General features: G+C 41.3%; 1 protein-coding gene across 9 annotated transcripts in view; it reads right to left on the bottom strand.

The window, feature by feature from the left end:
• PPP4R1 (protein phosphatase 4 regulatory subunit 1) overlaps positions 1-19,689 on the bottom strand; it is an 85,371-nt gene that overhangs the window by 48,175 nt on the left and 17,507 nt on the right. For 5 of the 9 annotated variants that reach the window (XM_039525683.1, XM_039525684.1, XM_039525688.1 and 2 more), the window contains 2 exons: positions 11,733-11,868; positions 3,862-3,968 (listed from right to left, as the gene is read on the bottom strand). In XM_039525683.1, the coding sequence (XP_039381617.1) occupies positions 3,862-3,968; positions 11,733-11,868 (243 nt within the window). The remainder of the gene's footprint in view (positions 1-3,861; positions 3,969-11,732; positions 11,869-19,689) is intronic. The other 4 variants (XM_039525685.1, XM_039525686.1, XM_039525691.1 and 1 more) reach the window with 1 other exon arrangement.

Genomic DNA, 19,689 nt, shown 5'->3' with positions numbered 1-19,689 from the left:
TAACCACTATTCGCTCTTTTTTTGTAAGAGCTAAGGGGACAATGAAACTGAGAAGTAGCAAATTCGGAAGAGGAAATATTTTTACCACACAAAGTATAATTAGTTTGTGGAACTCTTTACCACAAGTTGTCAGTGAGGTCAAGAGCTTATCAGGATACAAAAAATGAACAAAATGTTTGTGTGTGCAACGATACCTTCTGCCCAGCACACATACCCTACCCCAATTATGGTAGTAAATATTAAAAAAAAACAAAAAACAAGAACTTTGGAAGGGACAGAAACCCTCAAACTTTGGGACTGACACCAACCTCTGAACTACTGGGGGTTAGGAGGAAACCTTCCTTGGGGCAGATTAATCCACAACTTCCTACTTCTGGGTTTCCTCCTCTAAAGCAGATGTTACTAGCCACCGTTGGAGACAGGATATTGGACAAGACAGATCACCGGTCTGATCCTGTATGGTAATTTCTGTGTTCTTGGAATAATAATTTTTATAATAAAAATCATATTTTTACTCATTATTCTTGTACTCAACTGCAGACACACAACTGAACCATTTTGGTTCAAACTTAAAAAAATGGTAGAGATCATGACTGGAAAATTTCAGCCCAATAATGGACTTAACATTAGGAGTGTCTGAAGATATAAGTTTGTAATGGAAGTTATTAGACAACCTTAGTATAGGTGTTTCTAGCACTCCAGCTGTAATACCTATATTTTGATTACCAATAGCTAAGGCTACATTTTAGTCACAGGTATTTTTAATAAAAGTCATGGACAAGTCACGGGCAGTAAACAAAACTTCACGGCCCGTGACTTGTCCATGATTTGTACTATATACTCCTAACTAAAGCTTGGGCCGGGGGTGCTCTGGGGAGGGCGGTCTGGGTGTGCCACGGAGGGGGAGGGGGGTGAGTGGGTTGGCCCAGGACCCCCACTGGTGCTGGGGGGGAGGGGAAAGGGAGAGCAGGTGGGCAGCAGCGCATGGCCTAGGACCCCTGCTGGTGCTCGGGGGGAGGGCAGAGAGAACAGGCGGCAGCGCACGACCTGGGACCCCCACTGGTCCTGGGTGGGAGGGTTGGCAGGCTCCCTACCTGGCTCCGCGCAGCTCTTCGGAAGCGGAAAGCATGTCCCTGCAGCTCCTCGGAGGAGTGAAGGCCAGAGGGCTCCGTGCACTGCCTCCACCACGAGCTCCGGCTTCACAGCTTCCATTGGCCGGGAACCAATGGAAACTGAGGGGGCAGCCCTGGTGCCCTAGCCTCCCCCTAGGAGCTGCAGGGACATGCCAGCCACTTCTGGGGAGCCCTCCCCGCCCCCTCCCCCGAGGTAGAGCCATGCCCCACGCTCCAACCCCCAGCCCTGAGCCCCCCCCCCCCCCCAAACTGCTGCTAAGCCCTGAAGCTAGCCACACTGGCCGCTACAGAAATCACAGAGGTCACCAAAAGTCACAGAAATCCTCCATGATAGACAAGAAGCCTAAGAATAGCACTGGTGGGGGACTCTCTTTCAACTATGCAACATTCAATGCAAATCCCTGTTTCTGCCTTCAAACTTAATTATACAATAAAAAACTGCCTCAGTTTCTCATTTGAGCCAGCTGAGAGATGGTGAAAATCAGAAAAAAAACAATCATCACGGTTCAAGTGTGACAGTGATGGAAATCAGCTGTCAAAAAATGAAAAGGTGTCTACGTTAGTTTAGTCTGATCTCGCAGCAGTTCACGCGCTAATGGGCTTTTCTCGATACTTGGGCTTGGTTCTGGTTGTAATTCTAACAATGAAGCCAGAGTACCACCATATAGAGTTTTGAGTCAAACTAAGCAAGTCCAAAGCACAAATAATTTAACATTTTCAATTGTTTATAAGTTTAAAAAATAACCTAAATCACAAAAACAGCACTTCTTACCATACAAAATTAATAATTTTATTTAATGTTGCAGTGTAGATTGAAAAGATACAAGTATTCAAACTCTCTTTAACCAGCTTCAACAAGACAGATCTATTTCCATTTGTAACAAGTTTTTCATTTGTTTTAAGATGCACAATGAATGTTCAAAATGACTGTCTTAAAGAAAAAGGTTACGGCCTGATATTACATCTGTACCACGCATGAAACTCACAATGAAGTTAATGGCAGTATTATTCACGGAGCAGCTGCAGAATCAGGCCCACAGTATGACAAAACTACTAGTACAGGAAACAAATTCTACAGTGCACAAAAAGCTTAAAATGCTGCTTTTGCTGACTAGCCAAATACCAGTCCAGACCATAAATACACTACTCTTGCTAAAGGAAACAAAGCAGATTAGAGCTCAGGTCTCAGTACTCAGTCTTTCTTCTACAAATGGATATGTCAAATTGACAGTTATGCATGAAAGTTTTAGGCAGCAGACTTGCTCATTCCTTTTGGTCATCACTATAGCAATAAAGACTGCTGATATTACTGCACCAAGGCGTACATAGCTCTGCATGAAGCTATTTTCCCCCAGACACATATGTTCTATTTTCACATGTGCTGAGAACCCAAAACTAACGGGAGGCCCTGGGAGATGCTAGTGCTCAGCACAGTTGGAAAAACAAAAATAGCCAAACTGCTGCTATAGATACATAGATTTCAAAAGCAAAACCTAAGCCGGAAAATGCCCTAGAAACAATGGTTTACCACTATTTTGTATATATTAAAATATATATTTAAAAATAACACTGATATCTTATTTTTTACTCAGAATGGCTACTTATTTATCAATAACATTTGCTCATATAAACATCAAAAACATGCATTATAAATTAACATGGTAGCCCCTTGCTAGAACTATTTGCCTGGAAAAGCAATGTGTTCTGTGATTCTGGAAGAAAGAAAAGGAGTAAGGGAGATGAAGACCAAAAGCAATTTTCTCCTCATGTTAGATCTACACAGGTTTCTCAAACTCCCACAGCATTCCTGCTATAAAGTATAAATAATGTTTGTGCCTCCTGTAATGTCAGGCCTCTCTTGCTGCTGAAGAAATCCTCCTCTCTTGTTACTTCAACCGCAGCATCACCTCTCCAGATGTGAGTATCTCCATAACTTCCTGTTTCTTACCACATCAAATTTAATCTACACAGCCTCACTTAGAAAGCCTTACATATGTAATTTTACTGCACCTACTTCCCTGCTCTCATTTCTCCTTATTCAGCCCCATCCCCTACTCTCTTCCCAGTCCTCTTGCCTCACTATTCCATTTTCTTCCTTCTATTCTTGACTTCACATCTCAAACATCCAAAAGTTTCAATATGTTCCATCAGAAAAGCCCTCTCCCCACCTTCAAATTGCTCCTAAAACCTCTACAATTACAAGAAAAAAATCCTTCCGTCCACCTCATCAACAATTCTCATGTCCTCCTTTACCTCAGCAGTTTGTAATATCATGTGATTGATTTGACCAACATAGGGCCTGAACCTGCAAGTCCTCTGCATGTGAAACTCCTATTGAAGCCTATGGGAGTTTTGCACAGAAGGCTAACAGGATTAGGCTCCCTTCAATTATCAACTCTTTACGGCAGAGAATGTATCTTCATCTACAAATTGCGAGGTACCATGTAAATTTGGGATACCTGATTACATAATATAAACTTTTGTTGAGATCTACTAATGAAAAGCACTATAGATGAGTTACGTATTAGCTGTTTTGGTAAAGCACTACTGAGAAAAGCAGCAGGGGAGGGGAAGAAAGTCTCCTTCTGAGAAAAAAAAAATCACAAAATACATTATGGAATTCTTAAGACCCATTTTAAATATGGAAGAGGAGGGAAAACACACTGATCTAATGTTAAAAGCTTTGATCTTTCTCCATTAGCCCATTATGATCTTTCATACTACATACCTGAATCATCAGCTAATCTGCTGATTCTCTCCAGCACAGCAATACAATCTCTCTCATCATCGCTGACTTCCTTCAAAGTGTCCAGCAAACTTCGAGCCACCATTTGCCTAGTTCATGAGAGAATAAATATCATACAATTTTTGGAAGCAGTAACGTAATGTTTTTGATTACTCAATATTTCTTGGTGTGGACAAGTTTTCTAACCAGACCATAAAAATGGATCTAAATAATTTTACATTAATAACTTTAGTTAAAGTAATCTTAAAAATACTCCAAGGATTTTTAGAGCTATACTAAATATCAGAACTATTAACATTAATTCAACTTTTTACATTTAATGTTAACAGTCTCTCTTCAATTTACAAGGACAAAGGAAATCAGAGGTGATGTCAACAACTTGGGATTATTCCCCATCCTCCAGGGGGCATGGGGGTTGAGAGAGTCAGATTTTCATCCTCAACTCTGAATTCCCCTACTTGGCTGAGGCAAGGTGAGGCGAGACCCTTGCTTTTAAAACAGTTTTTGATACAACTACGGGTTATTTCCACTAATGAAAGTATGAGCGCTCAGTAAAGACTAACTATAGCCAAATTAAAGATAACCTACCGACGCTGCATTTTGTGCAAAGCCTACCCAAAGTCATGTACATGCATCATGAAAATAAACACATGTACAGCTCTGTTTATGCTTGAGTAACAGATATGCAGCATTCATGTAAATCAGAACCACCTCACCCACTACTTTTAACTCATGAAATTTTTATAATGAACCCAAAACATCTTGATATTGACACTACAGACTAGTCTAGAAATTTAAAAGGACAAGATTCAAGTTTTAACCAAAACTGTAATTTGTTAGTGACATGGATGGCTCTAAATGGGATGTGTTCAGACAACATGGTTAATGACTGGTTAGTAATCGTAGCCGCTACCAACTTTCCTCCTTGTAAGCAGCCTACACTGGCATTTGATTTTCTTTCTGAAACCAGTTTTGCACTTTTTGGCAGCACAGATGGGATATACACAACTATCCCCAGTTTGGATGGTTCTCTAGCTCTCTATATAGTAAGGCAACCCAGACAAAAGTGCATTGCCCCCACAGGCTGCTGGCTCTTTGTGCATGTCCTTCAAGCAACCTATCCCATTCCTGACGCAGTAAGGGATAACCGCCTAGATATTCCCAGAATGGACTGGTACAATCACAGCGACGTAGGTGTGGACAGAAAAATGACGACAAATGGGAGGGCCATGGAAAAATTCAGCTGTGTGGACAAATCAACCACATAATTAAAACAATCACATAAGAGTGTTACACAGACTGGTTACTAATAAATGGCTGTATTTCTCACATACACAGGGCCTTAGGAACTTTGCAATTCATTTAACTGGAGCCAGGAAAATACACACAATTTCCATGAATGTCAAAAGCCTCAACATTAACAATCATTTAAAACTTTCTAGAATTAAAATGGGTAAACTTTTCCACAATATCAAAAGTAATCCATCCACATTACACACTAACCATCTGCAAAACTGTTCTAAATGAAAAAAAAAATATTTTAAGAAACTCTTTTCTTGTATATTTTCTTTAAAAATACAACAAACTGTAGAAACTCTTCACTTTTTCCAAGTCTGCTCTTGAAATGAGATCACCTATGCCAAGTTTCAATCTGGAAAAAGTGTTATACATGTCTAAATAGAGAAACAGCTAATAAAAACACGCTTATTGACTATAATGTAACAAGAAAATTCCAGTTTGATCAGGATTCATGCTTTGTCCAAATTTTTTATCATCAAATGACCAGAAGTATCTATGTAGTGCTCAAAAGTTTACCCTGAAAACTCAGCTTGTATGTAAGAAACTCTGTGAGGGATGTAAATTACCTCCCTTCCTTCAACTAGCAGGCAACCAACAGGTTTCACCTGCCATCTCCCAGCCCTACCACTGCCACTCTGCATCCTTTCCCCAAGGTTTCATTGGCCACTGGAACCTTAGACAGAGAATCATAGGGAAAGATTGATTACTTACCCCAGAGTGCATGGTTCTTCAAGATATTGTACTCAATGTGGGTCCTACTGTAGAATGGGCATGCGCCTCATGCACAAAAGATTGATATCTTCTAAATAGCTGGGTCCTTTGATGCCATTTATGCACTCTATGCCTCCCTGTGGTCCTACAAAAGGGCATAAAGAGGACAGCCAAGACCCTCCCTCAATTCCCTCACAATTCAAAACCCATAGTTGCTTAGGACTCCCTAAAGTGGGTATTGAGGATAGGTCAAAAGAGCCACATTGATTACACCTTGGGAGTGGGATGTAATCAGTCACTGTAGGTAAGTAACTGTTCTTTCTTCTTCAGTTATATGTAACTGGTGACTGGAAAGCAGTGGCCTCACTGGATGGTGGGAACGAGAAATTTCAGCTATACTACTCAAATAACGATTGAAGCACTGGTCTCCCAAACTCGGCATCTGACCTAGTTGCTAAGTCAAGGATGTAATGTTTGACAAAAGTCAGTGAGTTGCCCATTGTTGCTACCTTGTAGATCTCAGCATATTCCTGAAGCAGGCAGAAGACAATGGCTGTGCCATGGTGGAGTGAGCCTTGACATTTGGAGGAGAGTGTGGTCAGACATCTGATAAAACAGATGAGAATACAGGGCATGATCCACACAGATTCTCTGTGATGAGATGGCCTGGCCTTTCAAAGGGATGACCGTAACCAGAAAGAGGCAAGGGACAGGCTTAAAAGGCTTAGCCCTGTCAATGTAATAGAGTATGACTCTGGAAATGTACTTAGCTTCTTTTATCCTGTGTCAAGTCAGATTTTGGGAAGAATATATGCAGACTGAATGAATAGTTTAGGTGGAATTTTGAGACCAACTTAGGGATGAATCTGGGATGCAGATATTGCACAACTTTGTCCCTGTGAAAGAACATACAGGCAGGTCCAGCCATGAGAATTTAGAGCTCACTGATCCTCCTTGCCCAGATGATGGCAACCAGAAAAACCATCTTAAGGGTAAGATGGCACAATGAACAGTGTGCAAGCTGTTAAAAAGGAGGTGCTTTAGGAGGAGGATGTGGAGGACCCAGATCAAAATTGGATCTCTAACCAGTGGTTAAGCATGCAGAAGATTTTTGAGAAACTTGGATACAGTTGGGGTACAATGGAGCATGACTGAACCGCAGAGTGATGTGCTGATATTCTTTTGAGGTGAACCATGAGAGCAGGCCAGCATGCTTTAAGTGCGGCATGTAGTTGAGGATCTTAGGTATCGGGGCTGCTACTGGGTCTAGATTGCATTGGGCTGCCCATATGGAGAACTTCATCCATTTCAAAGAGCACCTCTTTCCTGTATATGGCTTTCTGCTCTCTATGAGTATTTCTAGAATTGCTGGAAGCAGTCTTTGTTAGTAGTGCTCCATCAGCCAATATTCAAGTCATCAGGTGCAATGACAGCAGGTCTGGGTGCAGAATCTGAACACGATTCTGTGACATTATGTCTGGGCAGCGTGGGAGTTGGATGGAGTGCCAAATGGACACCAGCAATAGGTCCAAAAGTCAAAACTGCTTCAGCCAGTAAAGAGTTCCAAGAATCAAAGTGGCTCTGCCCCTTCTGACTTTGGCTATCAACCTGGGGATCGGGGGAAAATTGGTGGAAATGCATTCAGGACTTGAGTCTATTGTTGCAAGAAGCAGTCTGGCAACAAAACGGGGCATTTTATTCCTCTGGAGCAAAAAGTTTGGGTATTTGGCACTGTTCCAGGTGGCAAAAAGATCAACTGTAGAAATCCTAAATTGACCAAATATCAGCTCTGTGATGGATTTCCACAGCAACCACCCATTGTTGGCTACTGCAGGTCTGCTCAATAAGTCTGTTAGGTTGTTGCTGATTTCTGGAAGAGAATGAGCCAATGGAGTTATCCCATTTGGGCAGCATATCACAGCTTGATGGCTTCCTATCAAAGGGGTAATGAACCAGCTCCTCCCTACCTACTTATATAGTGTACTGACCATCAAGATCTGTACCATGGAGTTCCATAGGAGGGTAGAAAATGCCATACAAGCCAGTCTATGGGCATGAGCTCCGGGATGTTTACATTTCAAGTCATCTTGGGACCAGGTTCCCTAGACCTACAAATGGTTTAGATGGGCTCCCTATCCTGTTCCTGATGGGTCTATAATGAGTATAATTGTCAGAGGGGGCAGAGTATTGAACATTATTTGGTCTGTTCTTGGGGCTTAACCACCAACTGTGCTCTCTCAAAACTTGAAGTGGAACTGTGACCCTCTTGCTCATGTGGTGTTTGGACAAGGAGTACTCTCCCCTCAGCCAGAGTTGTAGAGACCAAAGGTGAAGTTTGGAAAGTGGTGTCATTTATGTACCCACCAACAAGTGGCCAAGTAGACCTCAGCAAGTCTACATTGTTACAACAGGACTTGACTTTAGATTGTTTATTATTGATCAGAAAGAGTGGAACCTGTCCTCTGGAGATAAGATTTCACCAATGGAGAGCTGATTGTAGCTCGTATGAACTCTATCATTTGTGATGGAATGAGACAAGATTTAGACTCCTGCCTCTGATCAGCCAATCCTCTAGGTACAGGTAAACATGAATATCCCCTCTCCTTGAGTGTACTGCTACTAACACCACTAAGCAATTTGTCAAGATCTTCGAACCCATGGAGAATTCAAATGGCAGTGCCTCGTACTGGTAATGGTTGGGACCCACTGTGCATCATAGGTACTTCCTATGGATGGCTATATGGAAGTATATGTCCTGTAAGTAGAGCCGCTAATCAGTTTTGAGCTTGAACAGATGGAATGAGGGAGGCTAGTTTTACCATCCTGAACCTGAGGTAATGTATGTATTTGTGGCATCTCCACAGATCTACCATAGAATAAAGAGCCATTTTCTTCAGAAAAGGAAATGCAGAAAAAGAAGCCTCTTCCCCTGTATTTGGGTAGCACCTCCTTTGGCTCCTAGACAAAGCAATTAAACCACTTCTGCCTGCAGTAGGTTCTTGTGAGAAAAGTCCCTGAAGAGGAAGAGAAAAATGAGGCGGAGATGGGCTAAGGAATGAAATCTGATAGAAACCATCTATCTACTATCCTGACACTCTTCTTTCTGGTGGCAGACCATAGCTGGTGCAAGAAGCAAGGTGGCTTCTGAAGATTATGTTCACTAAAGTTACTCTGATGTGGCTCCCAACAGTCCTGTCAAATATGCTGATGTGTCACTGGCGCAGTATGTGTCACTGAGAAGTAGACTGGCATTTCCTGATGTATCTGGGCTTTTTCCCGGGTGGATAACTCTGCTCTCTGATGCAATAGGCTCTTCTGTCTCATCTGAGGTGTGTAGTAGTATGGTTTTTGATAAAGAGACAGTGCATAGATTCCAAAGGAATGCACGGTAGCCTTCAAATCCTTCAAAGAATGCAGATCATGGTCTGTGTGATTGCTGAGCAACTCCATCCCTTGTTAGGATAGGTTCTCTACAATGGCTTGCACCTCCTTTGGAATTCTGATGCCTGAAGCCAAGGTCCTTCTTATAGTGACAGCCAGAGCTGCCCCGATGAACACAGCTATTCACAAGACTTATCTTGTGCACACAAGGCAAGTACGCACCTACTTCACAGTTATATACTCAAAGAACCATAGATTACTTTACTCGGGCACGCCAAACTCCTCTTAATTGCTTGCTGATTTGGAACCAGCATCGAGACTTCTCCACAGAGCACAGGTGATGTAGAGACTTCCTCTATGCACAACCATTTTATCCCTTTCTTCCCCTAATTTCTATCACAGGGTCTAAGTGGTACCAGAGTTTTTAATAAGAAATGAATTTCACCCTACAAGTACACATTTAGAAAAATAAAGGAAGGTTAGAAAAAAGTTGCCATTTGCTTTCTGCAAGCATTCTAAATCATGATTTGGAAGATTTTTCAAGTTTACAAAAAAATAGGACTTGAAACCAGTCATTTTACTACTAGTAATTAGAATATTTGTCAAACAAACAAATCTAAAAGAGTTTCTGCATTAATTCCCAATTTTACACTGAACTTCAATGTAACACTACAAATGAAAAGATTAACATCCAAACACACACACACACACCCCCCAACCCCCTGGACTTGGCAAATATCAGAAGTGATTATAAAGTAGATTAAGACCCCTAACACTGGCTTGAGAACAATGGTAAATCTATATCTCCAACTTCTGTTCAGATCATTTCAATGCACCTTCCTAATCTAAACTCTGAGTCTGTTTTGAAGATAAAGTATACTTTAGCAGTCTTTCCTCAGAAATGGCATAATTTTCATTTGAAATGTATACATGTAACATTAAGTACAGTTATAAGAAAACATACGGATCAACCCATAACGGGGTCATGGGGAAAAGAGAAATAAATTGATCATGCACATGTAGGGAAGAAGGTAGTTTGAAGGGAAAAAAGAAAGAAAAGATTACTTTATTTTATTAAGTGGAGTTGAAAACCTCTTGAGAATGCATGTGGGGAAAAAGTTAAGAATTATTCCTGTTAAGTTTGAACCTCATAGGCTTGACATTTACAAAAGTTTTCTTTTCCTCACTAACTGTTTTTTATTACATATCACAATAAAATACCATAGGCCTTAGAAAGTTTATTTAGAAACTACTACTTTGGTGATCTGCTGATTCAACCCTCAATTGCAAAACTGTGAGGAAACGTTGGGTGTCAGGGATTTCTCCACAGAAGTAAACCCAAATTAGCACCACGAACTATTAAATGCAAGATACTTGAAGAGGAAGAAAATTTTTCACGGCTTTAAAAGGTAAACCTTAATAAATTAGAACATTTAAAAACTTTAGTTCAGTCTGAAAAATGAAGGACCAGTCTGGTAAATTGGGGGCATGTCGCTTTTAGGGACTATTCACATGCTTAATATTAAGCACATGTAAATCTTTAAAGGACAGAGGCCCTAAATACCAAAATTAACAGGCTAATCTGCAATGTGACTGAAAAGTATACGGAAAGCAAGCTTAAAAATTAAGAACTGCACATAAACACATTATTAAAAGGTAGTTTAGTTCTAAAATATAAGCTTTATTAAAATAAAACAAAAAAACTTTTACAGTAACTTACATTAATATCAAAATGTTCATGATCTTTTAAAATTCCAACAAAAAGAGGTTTTGGTTTGGAGTCGAACATTCCCTTGCAGCATGTGAAACCCAAACACTATTGCACAAAAACCAGAACATGAAATAACTAGTCCACTTGCATTATTATAAAACACACAGTGGGAAAAATAAACCAAGCGCACAAAAGGTGAAAAAGTAAATTAGATTTTTAAAATGTTTTCAATTTTAATACCCTAAAGAAGTTTTAATACTCAAACTGTGGTCTGTGGACTACTTGATAGTCTGCTCAGAGCTGGCAGGTCACAAGACGCTGGCACCCCTTGTTTGCAGCTGCTACATTTAATTAAATAAATAAATATTTTCCTAGTATAACTTTTCCACATAAATTATGACAGCCCTGTGGCAACTACTGCCATGTGACTGTTAATAGGAGGGGAAGTATCCACAGGAACCTATTAGGATATGATCCACTTTATGAAAAACTTTGAGGATCTCTGAGAATTAAAGTTACTCAACCGGTAAGAAATGTTTTGCTTTTGTTGTTTTTTGGCGGGAGGGAGGGTGAAGGGATTTGTATGGGGGGGGGGAGAGAATTAACACATGAATTTTAACCTGACAATTTATTTTTACAAGAAATTTTTAGAACATTTACATGTCCACAGATGACCTCTAATCAGATATCTAAATCAGATTAGTACACAATATGCACCTTGTTCTCTAAACAGAACATTTAAAAAGCATACCTGTTAAATATGTTCTCACTTGCAGCGTACTTGTCCAGTCTTCCCAAAGGCGTCAACATTTCATCTTGTGAGACAAAGTCCAGGGCTGAAGGTATAATAATCACATCAGACTCTGAGCTGTAGTCATCCACACCAACTATCAGAGACATCAGAAATATTCCTTATAATCATATACTTTAACACTACAATGATGACCTTTGTTGGTCTGAGGACAAGCAAGTCTAGGCAGGAATCTCTGTCTCAGATAAATATATATTGAACTACATTTTAAAAATACCCTCATTTTCCTTTACAGTCGTTTTCCTTCTATGAAACCCTCTTTATATAGGTCAATGTTTAATCTCAAAACCTGTTTGCTTCAACTTGCATGCCATTTGCTCCAACTTCCCAAGTCTGAAATGTCACAAAATGTTTAAAGCGGCAGTAGTTACACAATATTTCCATTTGCATACATCAAATGACTGTTGACTAATCCTCTGACTCGTCAGTCAACTCAACTTTTTAAAAAACATCTAGATTAAATATTTCAGTAAAATAAAAATCTATAACTATTGACAGGTGTAGTTTTTGCAGACAATGTACATCTGGACTAAGGAGCAATTAAAGATGAATATTAATGCAATTAAAAATGTCTACTAAGCCCAAAAAAATGCACACAAATGAAAGTTGAGTACAAAAATGAACTTCAAATATTTGCTGTAACATTATAGTCCAATATCAAATGTAGAAAATATTTCCCAATGCATCTACTTCTATATAGAAAACATACATCTGAAATATTAACTGCACATACACACATTTCAATCTGAAAAGTAGCTTTATGCAGGCACATACTTGCATCCACATGCAGCCTCAGTAAAGTTACTTGGGCTGTGTATGGGAATTCTGCATGGAGCAGTGTGAAGGATGGGGGCTTAAGCTAAGTCTCTGAATGCGTACAACTCCTCCAAGTTAATTGAAGATTCAGTATAACAGGCCAAGGACTTACTCATGTGAGTCCCAAAGAGCTCAAATGAGACTACTCTTATACCTACAAACTGTGGAAACCACAGGTCAAAGGTATTACCACTACAGGTCTGACACCACAGCACTGTATAACTACTTCCTAGTCAGTCTGGCTATTTAAGTTCTGCCATATAACATTTTCAAGGCTACAGACTTGGTATATCAGCCTAGGACTATATTTTTTAAAAGCAAAATCAGAAAAAGAAACACACATCTCTACTCACCTTTTATAAAATCATACTATGGGTATGTCTACACTGCAATTACAAACCTGCAGCTGGCCAGTGACAGCTTACTTGGGCTCATGGGCTCAGGCTAAGGGGCTGTTTAATTACAGTGTAGACATTTGGACTCGGGATGGATCCTGCACTCTAGGACCTTGCGAGGTGGGAGCCAATGGGGGCGGCGGGAAGCGGCATGGACCGAGGGATGTGCTGACCGCAGCTTCCTGCCACTCCCACTGGCCTGGAGCGGCGAACTGCGGCCAGTGGGAGCCACGATCGGCCGAACCTGTGGACGCGGCAGGTAAACAAACTGGCCTGGCCCACCAGGGTGCTTACCCTGGCAAGCAGCGTGCCAGAGGTTGCCGATCCCTGGTCTACACCGCAATTGAACAGCCCCTTAGCCTGAGCCCCACAAGCTCAAGTCAGCTGGCACCGGTCAGCCACAGGTGTTTAATTGCAGTGCAGACATACCCTAAGAGTTCTGAAAGTTAGCATTTCAGGCATATAATTTCTTTTCAATATTCCAAATGCATGCATCCATGATTTTCTGAATTGAATTCTTACACATTTTAGTTTTCAAAATGTACCTTCCTTAAATACCACACTATTGTATATTATGTTATCTTAAGGGAGTGATATTTTAGGACCTAATTATATTAACAGTGTTTCTTTATATATAAAGTCATGTACTCATTCCCCACCTGGGTAATAAACTGCCATTCTGTAATTGCTATAGAAGGAGATGACTAGGAAATATACATGAAAGTTGATGGATGGATGGATGGATGAGCAGCAAATATCCCGAAAGAAAAGCGAAGTGGCCAAATTCTACAGTAGCTGGGAGTCAAATGTATGGGTTTCTTAAGGGAAATCAGGGAGAAAGGAAGAGAATAAGATTTGGGTAGGGAGGCAGCTGGGAACCAGCTTAGTAGGGGAGATCTAGTGCAGTAGCAGCTGGGAAGCGTGTAGGATAAGGTGGTGATAAAGTTGCACTTGGAGGGTAAGAGAAGATAGACACTTTGCAAACATGAAGTCAGACTGGGTGGAGTGATACTGAACTACTCATGAGAGTGGCTCAGGAAAGATCAGTTGTGTAATCAAATGATTGTAGCCAAAGAGAAAACACTTAGCAACCCGTTGTTTACACAACTAAACAGGCACTTGAGGAGGGTAGAGGTGGTTGAGATTTAGTGTATGTCTTCACTACCAACGAGCTCTCCCACGCTGTAAAAAAAACCCACTCCCATGAAGGGAGGCTTCCGGCGCTGAGGTAGTCTACACTGTCACTTTACAGCGCGGAAACTTGCATCGCTCAGGGGTGTGTTTTTTCACACCCCGGAGCGAGAAAGTTTCAGCGCTGTAAAGTGGCAGCGTAGACAAGGCCACAGGGTTTCTTTTGGGAATAGGTCCTGGTCTTCACTGGAAGATAGGAGAGGAAGAGAAAGTGTGCATGTGCGCAAGTTAACCTGATGTAACCTTCAACTTGGCCTGCTAACTCCGATAAAAACTACAAACTGCCTTGTCTTTGTCATGATTTTCCTCACGTTAGTTAAATCAAGTTAAGAATACACCTTTTTTTCAGAGTGAAGATAAGGCCTATGAGATTTTGTTTTCTAAGGACTGCCCAACACAGTCTTTATTCCAATTTAATTATGTTGGTTTAGACCTAGACACCCAGGAAATAAGACATACCAGAATAAGCCTCTTTATACCATTATAAATATGTCCACATTACCGGTTGCATCAATTCAACTATATTTATCTCTAAATGAATATAGCTAAATCAGTACAAAAAATGTAAGTAGACGAGCTCTTACTGACTGTTTAAGTTGGGAAGTTTTGCTGCTCTTTTCATGCTATGCATTATATTTTTAACAGATGCTTGGATGCCTAGATCCTGGGATACAGGTATTTTGTCTAAACTGAAATTAAAAAAAAAAAACTACTAGAATGCTCCATTAACATGGCAAGTCATAGCTGAAGGGATTAAGTGTGAATTCTTGTGAATCTGATTAGTCAGTGCCTTTGTATGTTGCATTTCATACATATAAACCATTATAAATGCCAAGAATTATGGAGGCATGGAGTGGTAAAGTTAAGACTGTGTGAAATTTTCCCTTTGACAGATTTTAAAACCTTTTCTGTAGCTCAGTGTATTTGCTCATTCCATAAAAATTAAAAATGGGATGCAGTCTTTGAAGTTACTTTGGATTTTTTAAGGTACAAAAGAGCACTGACAAATGATCCCGGGACAAGTAATAGCCCATAGAAAGACTCTGTGACAGGGCAATTTTCTGCAATATCCTTGAAAAACCTTAGTGAACTAAGCTTAGCAATCTTCAGAATCCACTGTATTAAATTCAAAGGTTATATACATCTCTACCCCGATATAACGCGACCCAACAGAACATGAATTCAGATATAACGTGGTAAAGCAGCGCTCCGGGGGAGTGGGGCTGCGCACTCTGGTGGATCAAAGCAAGTTTGATATAACGTGGTTTCCCTTATAACACAGTAAGATTTTTTGGCTCCTGAGGACAGCGTTATATCAGGGTAGAGGTGTATTATTGTGTGTCTCGATAATCCAAGGATTATATTGAACAATGTCACAGACAAGAACGGTCTTTTGGGACAGTATGTGTGAAGTGGGTTTCCTGGGAAATATGTAAGGGGAGGAGAATGCATATTCCCCACCTCCAGTTATGCAAAAACCCAGCCTTTCATAGCGATGCCCTGAGGAGTCAGCCTTAGTCTGCTGATCACCTGCTACATGAGACCAGGATCAAAGGCTCAAACTGTATAGAGAAAAGACTAAACTATTCATGGTTGTGCAAGTTCTGAGCTAAGGCTGTTTTGAACTTGTAATCATAGAAAACAGCTTAGTGGGGTTCTGAAGGACTGACTCCTATCAGACTCCTGGTAAGCTTATTAGAATGCATGTAAGTAAGTTTTCTCTGTAATGCTTTCATCTTAAAAATAAATGTCCTTCCTTCTAAAGAGTTGTGTGGTAACTTTGGACTGCTGGCAATCAGTTATCACAGCCTTTGAAAAGAAATCAGAGAACAGATGCTGGATGCTTGAGGCAGTCTGGCTTGCTGGGGATATCTCAGTGTAGGCTGGGAACTGTGCAATCTGGAAAAAACCCAGGTCAGGAGGGAGGGAGACATGTGTCTCCGTCCAAAAGAGTTGATGGCTGAGGAGCCAGGAGTCTAGAGTGGGTTTTGTTGATCATGGAGGGGGAATATAGATGCAGTTACCCTGAACTTTTCTGAAGTGTACGTCTCCATGCCCCCTAGTTTTGGAACCGTACAGCTGAATTCTCAAACCAATCTTTGTAATTCCCAAACTGCCCCAAACACATGCTGGTCTCCTCTATTCTACAGTGTAGAAGACATTTCTATATATAATATTTTTTTTTTGTTTTGGTTTTTAATTTGCCTAATTTGCCACAGATACTGGGAACTTTGTCAAGAGAGGTTGGTTGATTTCACCAATTGCAATACCTATTTCTAGCTGTCCACAAACTAAGTCATTGGTTGCTTGGATAAGTCCCTACCTCCTTTGTCCTGTTTGGAGGAAGCAAAGGGATGATCTACACACACGCTGCAGCGTGTCTAGTGAAGACACTCCATGATGATGGGGGAGAGCTCTCCTGTTAGCATAATAGAACCACTTCTGTGAGAGGCAGTAGCTATGTCAGCAGGAGCAGCTTTCTTGGGGACACAGCGCTGTCCACATTGGCGCTTATGTTGATGTAACTTTCCTCGCTCCGGGGGGTGGTTTATTCACAACCCTGAGCAACATAAGTGATGCCGACATAAGCTGTAGTGTAGACATAGCCAAAGAGGCACTTTTGGAAGGGAGTATTTGTACTTGAAGTTGTCTTAAGTATAGAGGTTTCCAGTAGAGCTGGCCAAATCACAGGATTTTCAGTTCACAGGAAATCTTCTGTTTTTTAAAACAAGGTTTCACCATGATTCAGAACAAAACCACATTTTTCTAAATTTGCCACGAACAAGACATCATAAAAAAAATTCATTTTGAAAACATCAAAACATCTGCTCCCTAGGATCCCCCCACAGCTGCTTAGTGAAACTGATATTCTTGCCAGTTTCCCCGCTACAGCAGCATTGAAAATCAATAATGTAAAAGTTCACTCAGCAGCTACTAGGGGCTCTGAGGCGCCAGGTGGTGCCAGCTGGTGGAGGAGTCTGGAAGCCCTGGGGTCCCTGGTCTGAGGAAGTCCATATGGTGGAACTAGCCAGGAGCTGCAGACCTTGGGAGCCCAACCCAGGATTTCCAGGCTCATTCTCCTGTGGTAGCAGACCTGGAAGTCCTAGAAGGGTTGCCCTGAAGACACAAACCCTGGACGACTGGAGTCCCGGGCCTCAGGCAGCCCAACACACGGGGTCTCACTGCCTCTCCAGCTCCTCTGGAGCTGAGGGGAAGGCAGCAGGGAGGCAGAGTGCCCTGGGCTCTCCACCTGGCAACCATCTAGGAAAGGGTTTTTTGGTCAATTTCACTGGTAGCTTTTGTCATTTTCATCTTCTATCATTTCAATTTTCCCAACCAAACAAAACAAAACAAAAAACTGATTTTTTTTTGGCAAAACTAAAATTTTCTCATGGAAAAATGTGGTTTTGCAAAAAGGGCATTTTTCATAAGAAAATCATTCTGAGGAAAAATGTTCAACCAGCTCTAGCTCCCAGCTCGGCTCCTAAGATACATCTGTTAGGCAACAAGTCATTTATGGTTTCACCATCTACTAGTGTTAGCCCAATGAAGGCTTATCAGACCAGCACAACAGGCACTGTTGCAAAGGAGTCTGCTAGAAGTAGTGGGTACAAATTAAGGGCTTTATGGTGAGACAACAAAGGAGGACCATGCCTGGCCACTATATGTCCACTTATTCCAGACACTCAACTCCTAGTGCCTCCCCACTCACCCATCATCCCTGCTCTCTACGTATTCCAATCTCAGTAACAACTTGGCCCTACCAGCCTGTGCTCCTGATAAAAGTCCATCTGGTTAACACCAGCCTCAAGTGCTGCATGTAATCAGCTTCCCAGTGGGAGCCGGGGAAGAGAGAGATGTGCACCACCACTACAGTAATAGCTCCAACTTTTGGGGGCTCTGGCTCTCCACACATACTGCTAGGGGGAGGAAAAAAAACCCATCATTCTGTTGTCTGAATGCCTTTCAAAAACTGCAGCAGCAATCATTTTTATCAATTAAAGAACAAGAGCCAAGCATTCATCCTGGCCTCCATTTTGAGAAAAATACCCAAGGACTTATGGGCGTTTCACCTCTTCTCGCCACAAATTTTCTAGTCACTGCTTTTCAGTGAGCTATGCCAGAAACAACAGGGTTAGTACTCCAGGGGCACTGCAGCTCCAGTGGTACAGTACAGAACAACCATGGATAAAGCAAAAATCCAAACATAGCAGCATAGTGGACACACTACACTGTTGGTACTTAAACCAGTGCCACTCCACCAACTGAGTAACCAATGGTCCAATTATGGTCATTTATTGCTAGCATGGACGGGACAACATAACCAGTGGCCTGCTAAACGCAGGGTTGTGAATTCAATCCTTGAGGGGGCCATTTAGGGATATGGGGCAAAAATCTGTTGGATGATTTAATTGGAGATTGCTCCTGCTTTGAGCAGGGGGTTGGACTAGATGACCTCCTGAGGTCCCTTCCAACACTGATAGTCCAGGATTCTTTAAAAAAAAAAAAAAAAAAAAAACCACACAACAAAAACACTCTTAAGGCCAGGTCTACACTCAAAATTTAAGTCCACCCAGCTGTCACTCACAGGTGTGACAAATCCACCTAATACGCACAGTAAATAGTGCTAGGTTGATGGAAGTATTCTTCCATCAATGTAGCTACTGCCTCTCAATGAGGTAGATTAAATACACCCACGGAAGAACCCCTCCCAATGCTATAACGAGTGTCTACTCTGAAGCGCTGCAGCTGTGCCACTGTAGCATTTCAAATGTAGACAAGCCCTACCTATACTAGGGAATAGTGTTTTAGCCTAGCTCAGGTGAAAAGATGCAGCAAGGTTCTTCCAGTTGATAAAGGTGGTGTGACAGCTCCTGACTACATTTAGGAAATCAAAGCACTACTGGAAATGGCTTTCAGAAAAAGTTCACTCAAACAGTTAATGAAAACAGTTTAAACACTAATACAGACTCACTAGACAAACAACTTAATGCTTTTACAGAAAGCATGTTTGAACCATGATGGAAACTTGGGTGAAACATGGCTAAAGGTGACCTTGAAAAGAAGAAAAAATGTTTTGGCTTGTGATCTTTGCTTCTTGATGATGTATAAAGACAGTGTGGAGTTTTTTTTGAGGGGGGAGGGGGCAGAGGGGGATTCCTCCCTCTCTCACCTTTAAGGGTAGTGTGAAACTGAGGTAATAAATAGGTAATAAAAAGGGTAATAATTGGAGATATACCAATCTCCTAAAACTGGAAGGGACCTTGAAAGGTCATCAAGTCCAGCCCCCTGCCTTCACTAGCAGGACCAATTTTTGCCTCAGATCCCTAAGTGGCCTCCTCAAGGATTGAACTCACAACCCTGGGTTTAGCAGGCCAATGCTCAAACCACTGAGCTATCCCTCCCTAAGGAAGGAGAACCTGAGGAAAAGGTTCTGCTTGTTTGTTACCAAGGCTTTGTCTACCCCTAAAGATTCTATGCCAATTAGAGTACTC

The sequence above is a fragment of the Mauremys reevesii genome, linkage group 2 (genome assembly GCF_016161935.1).
Source record: "Mauremys reevesii isolate NIE-2019 linkage group 2, ASM1616193v1, whole genome shotgun sequence".
Taxonomy (NCBI): domain Eukaryota; kingdom Metazoa; phylum Chordata; order Testudines; family Geoemydidae; genus Mauremys; species Mauremys reevesii.
Note: the sequence above shows the minus strand (reverse complement) of the source record. Positions and strands in the feature narration are given on the sequence as shown.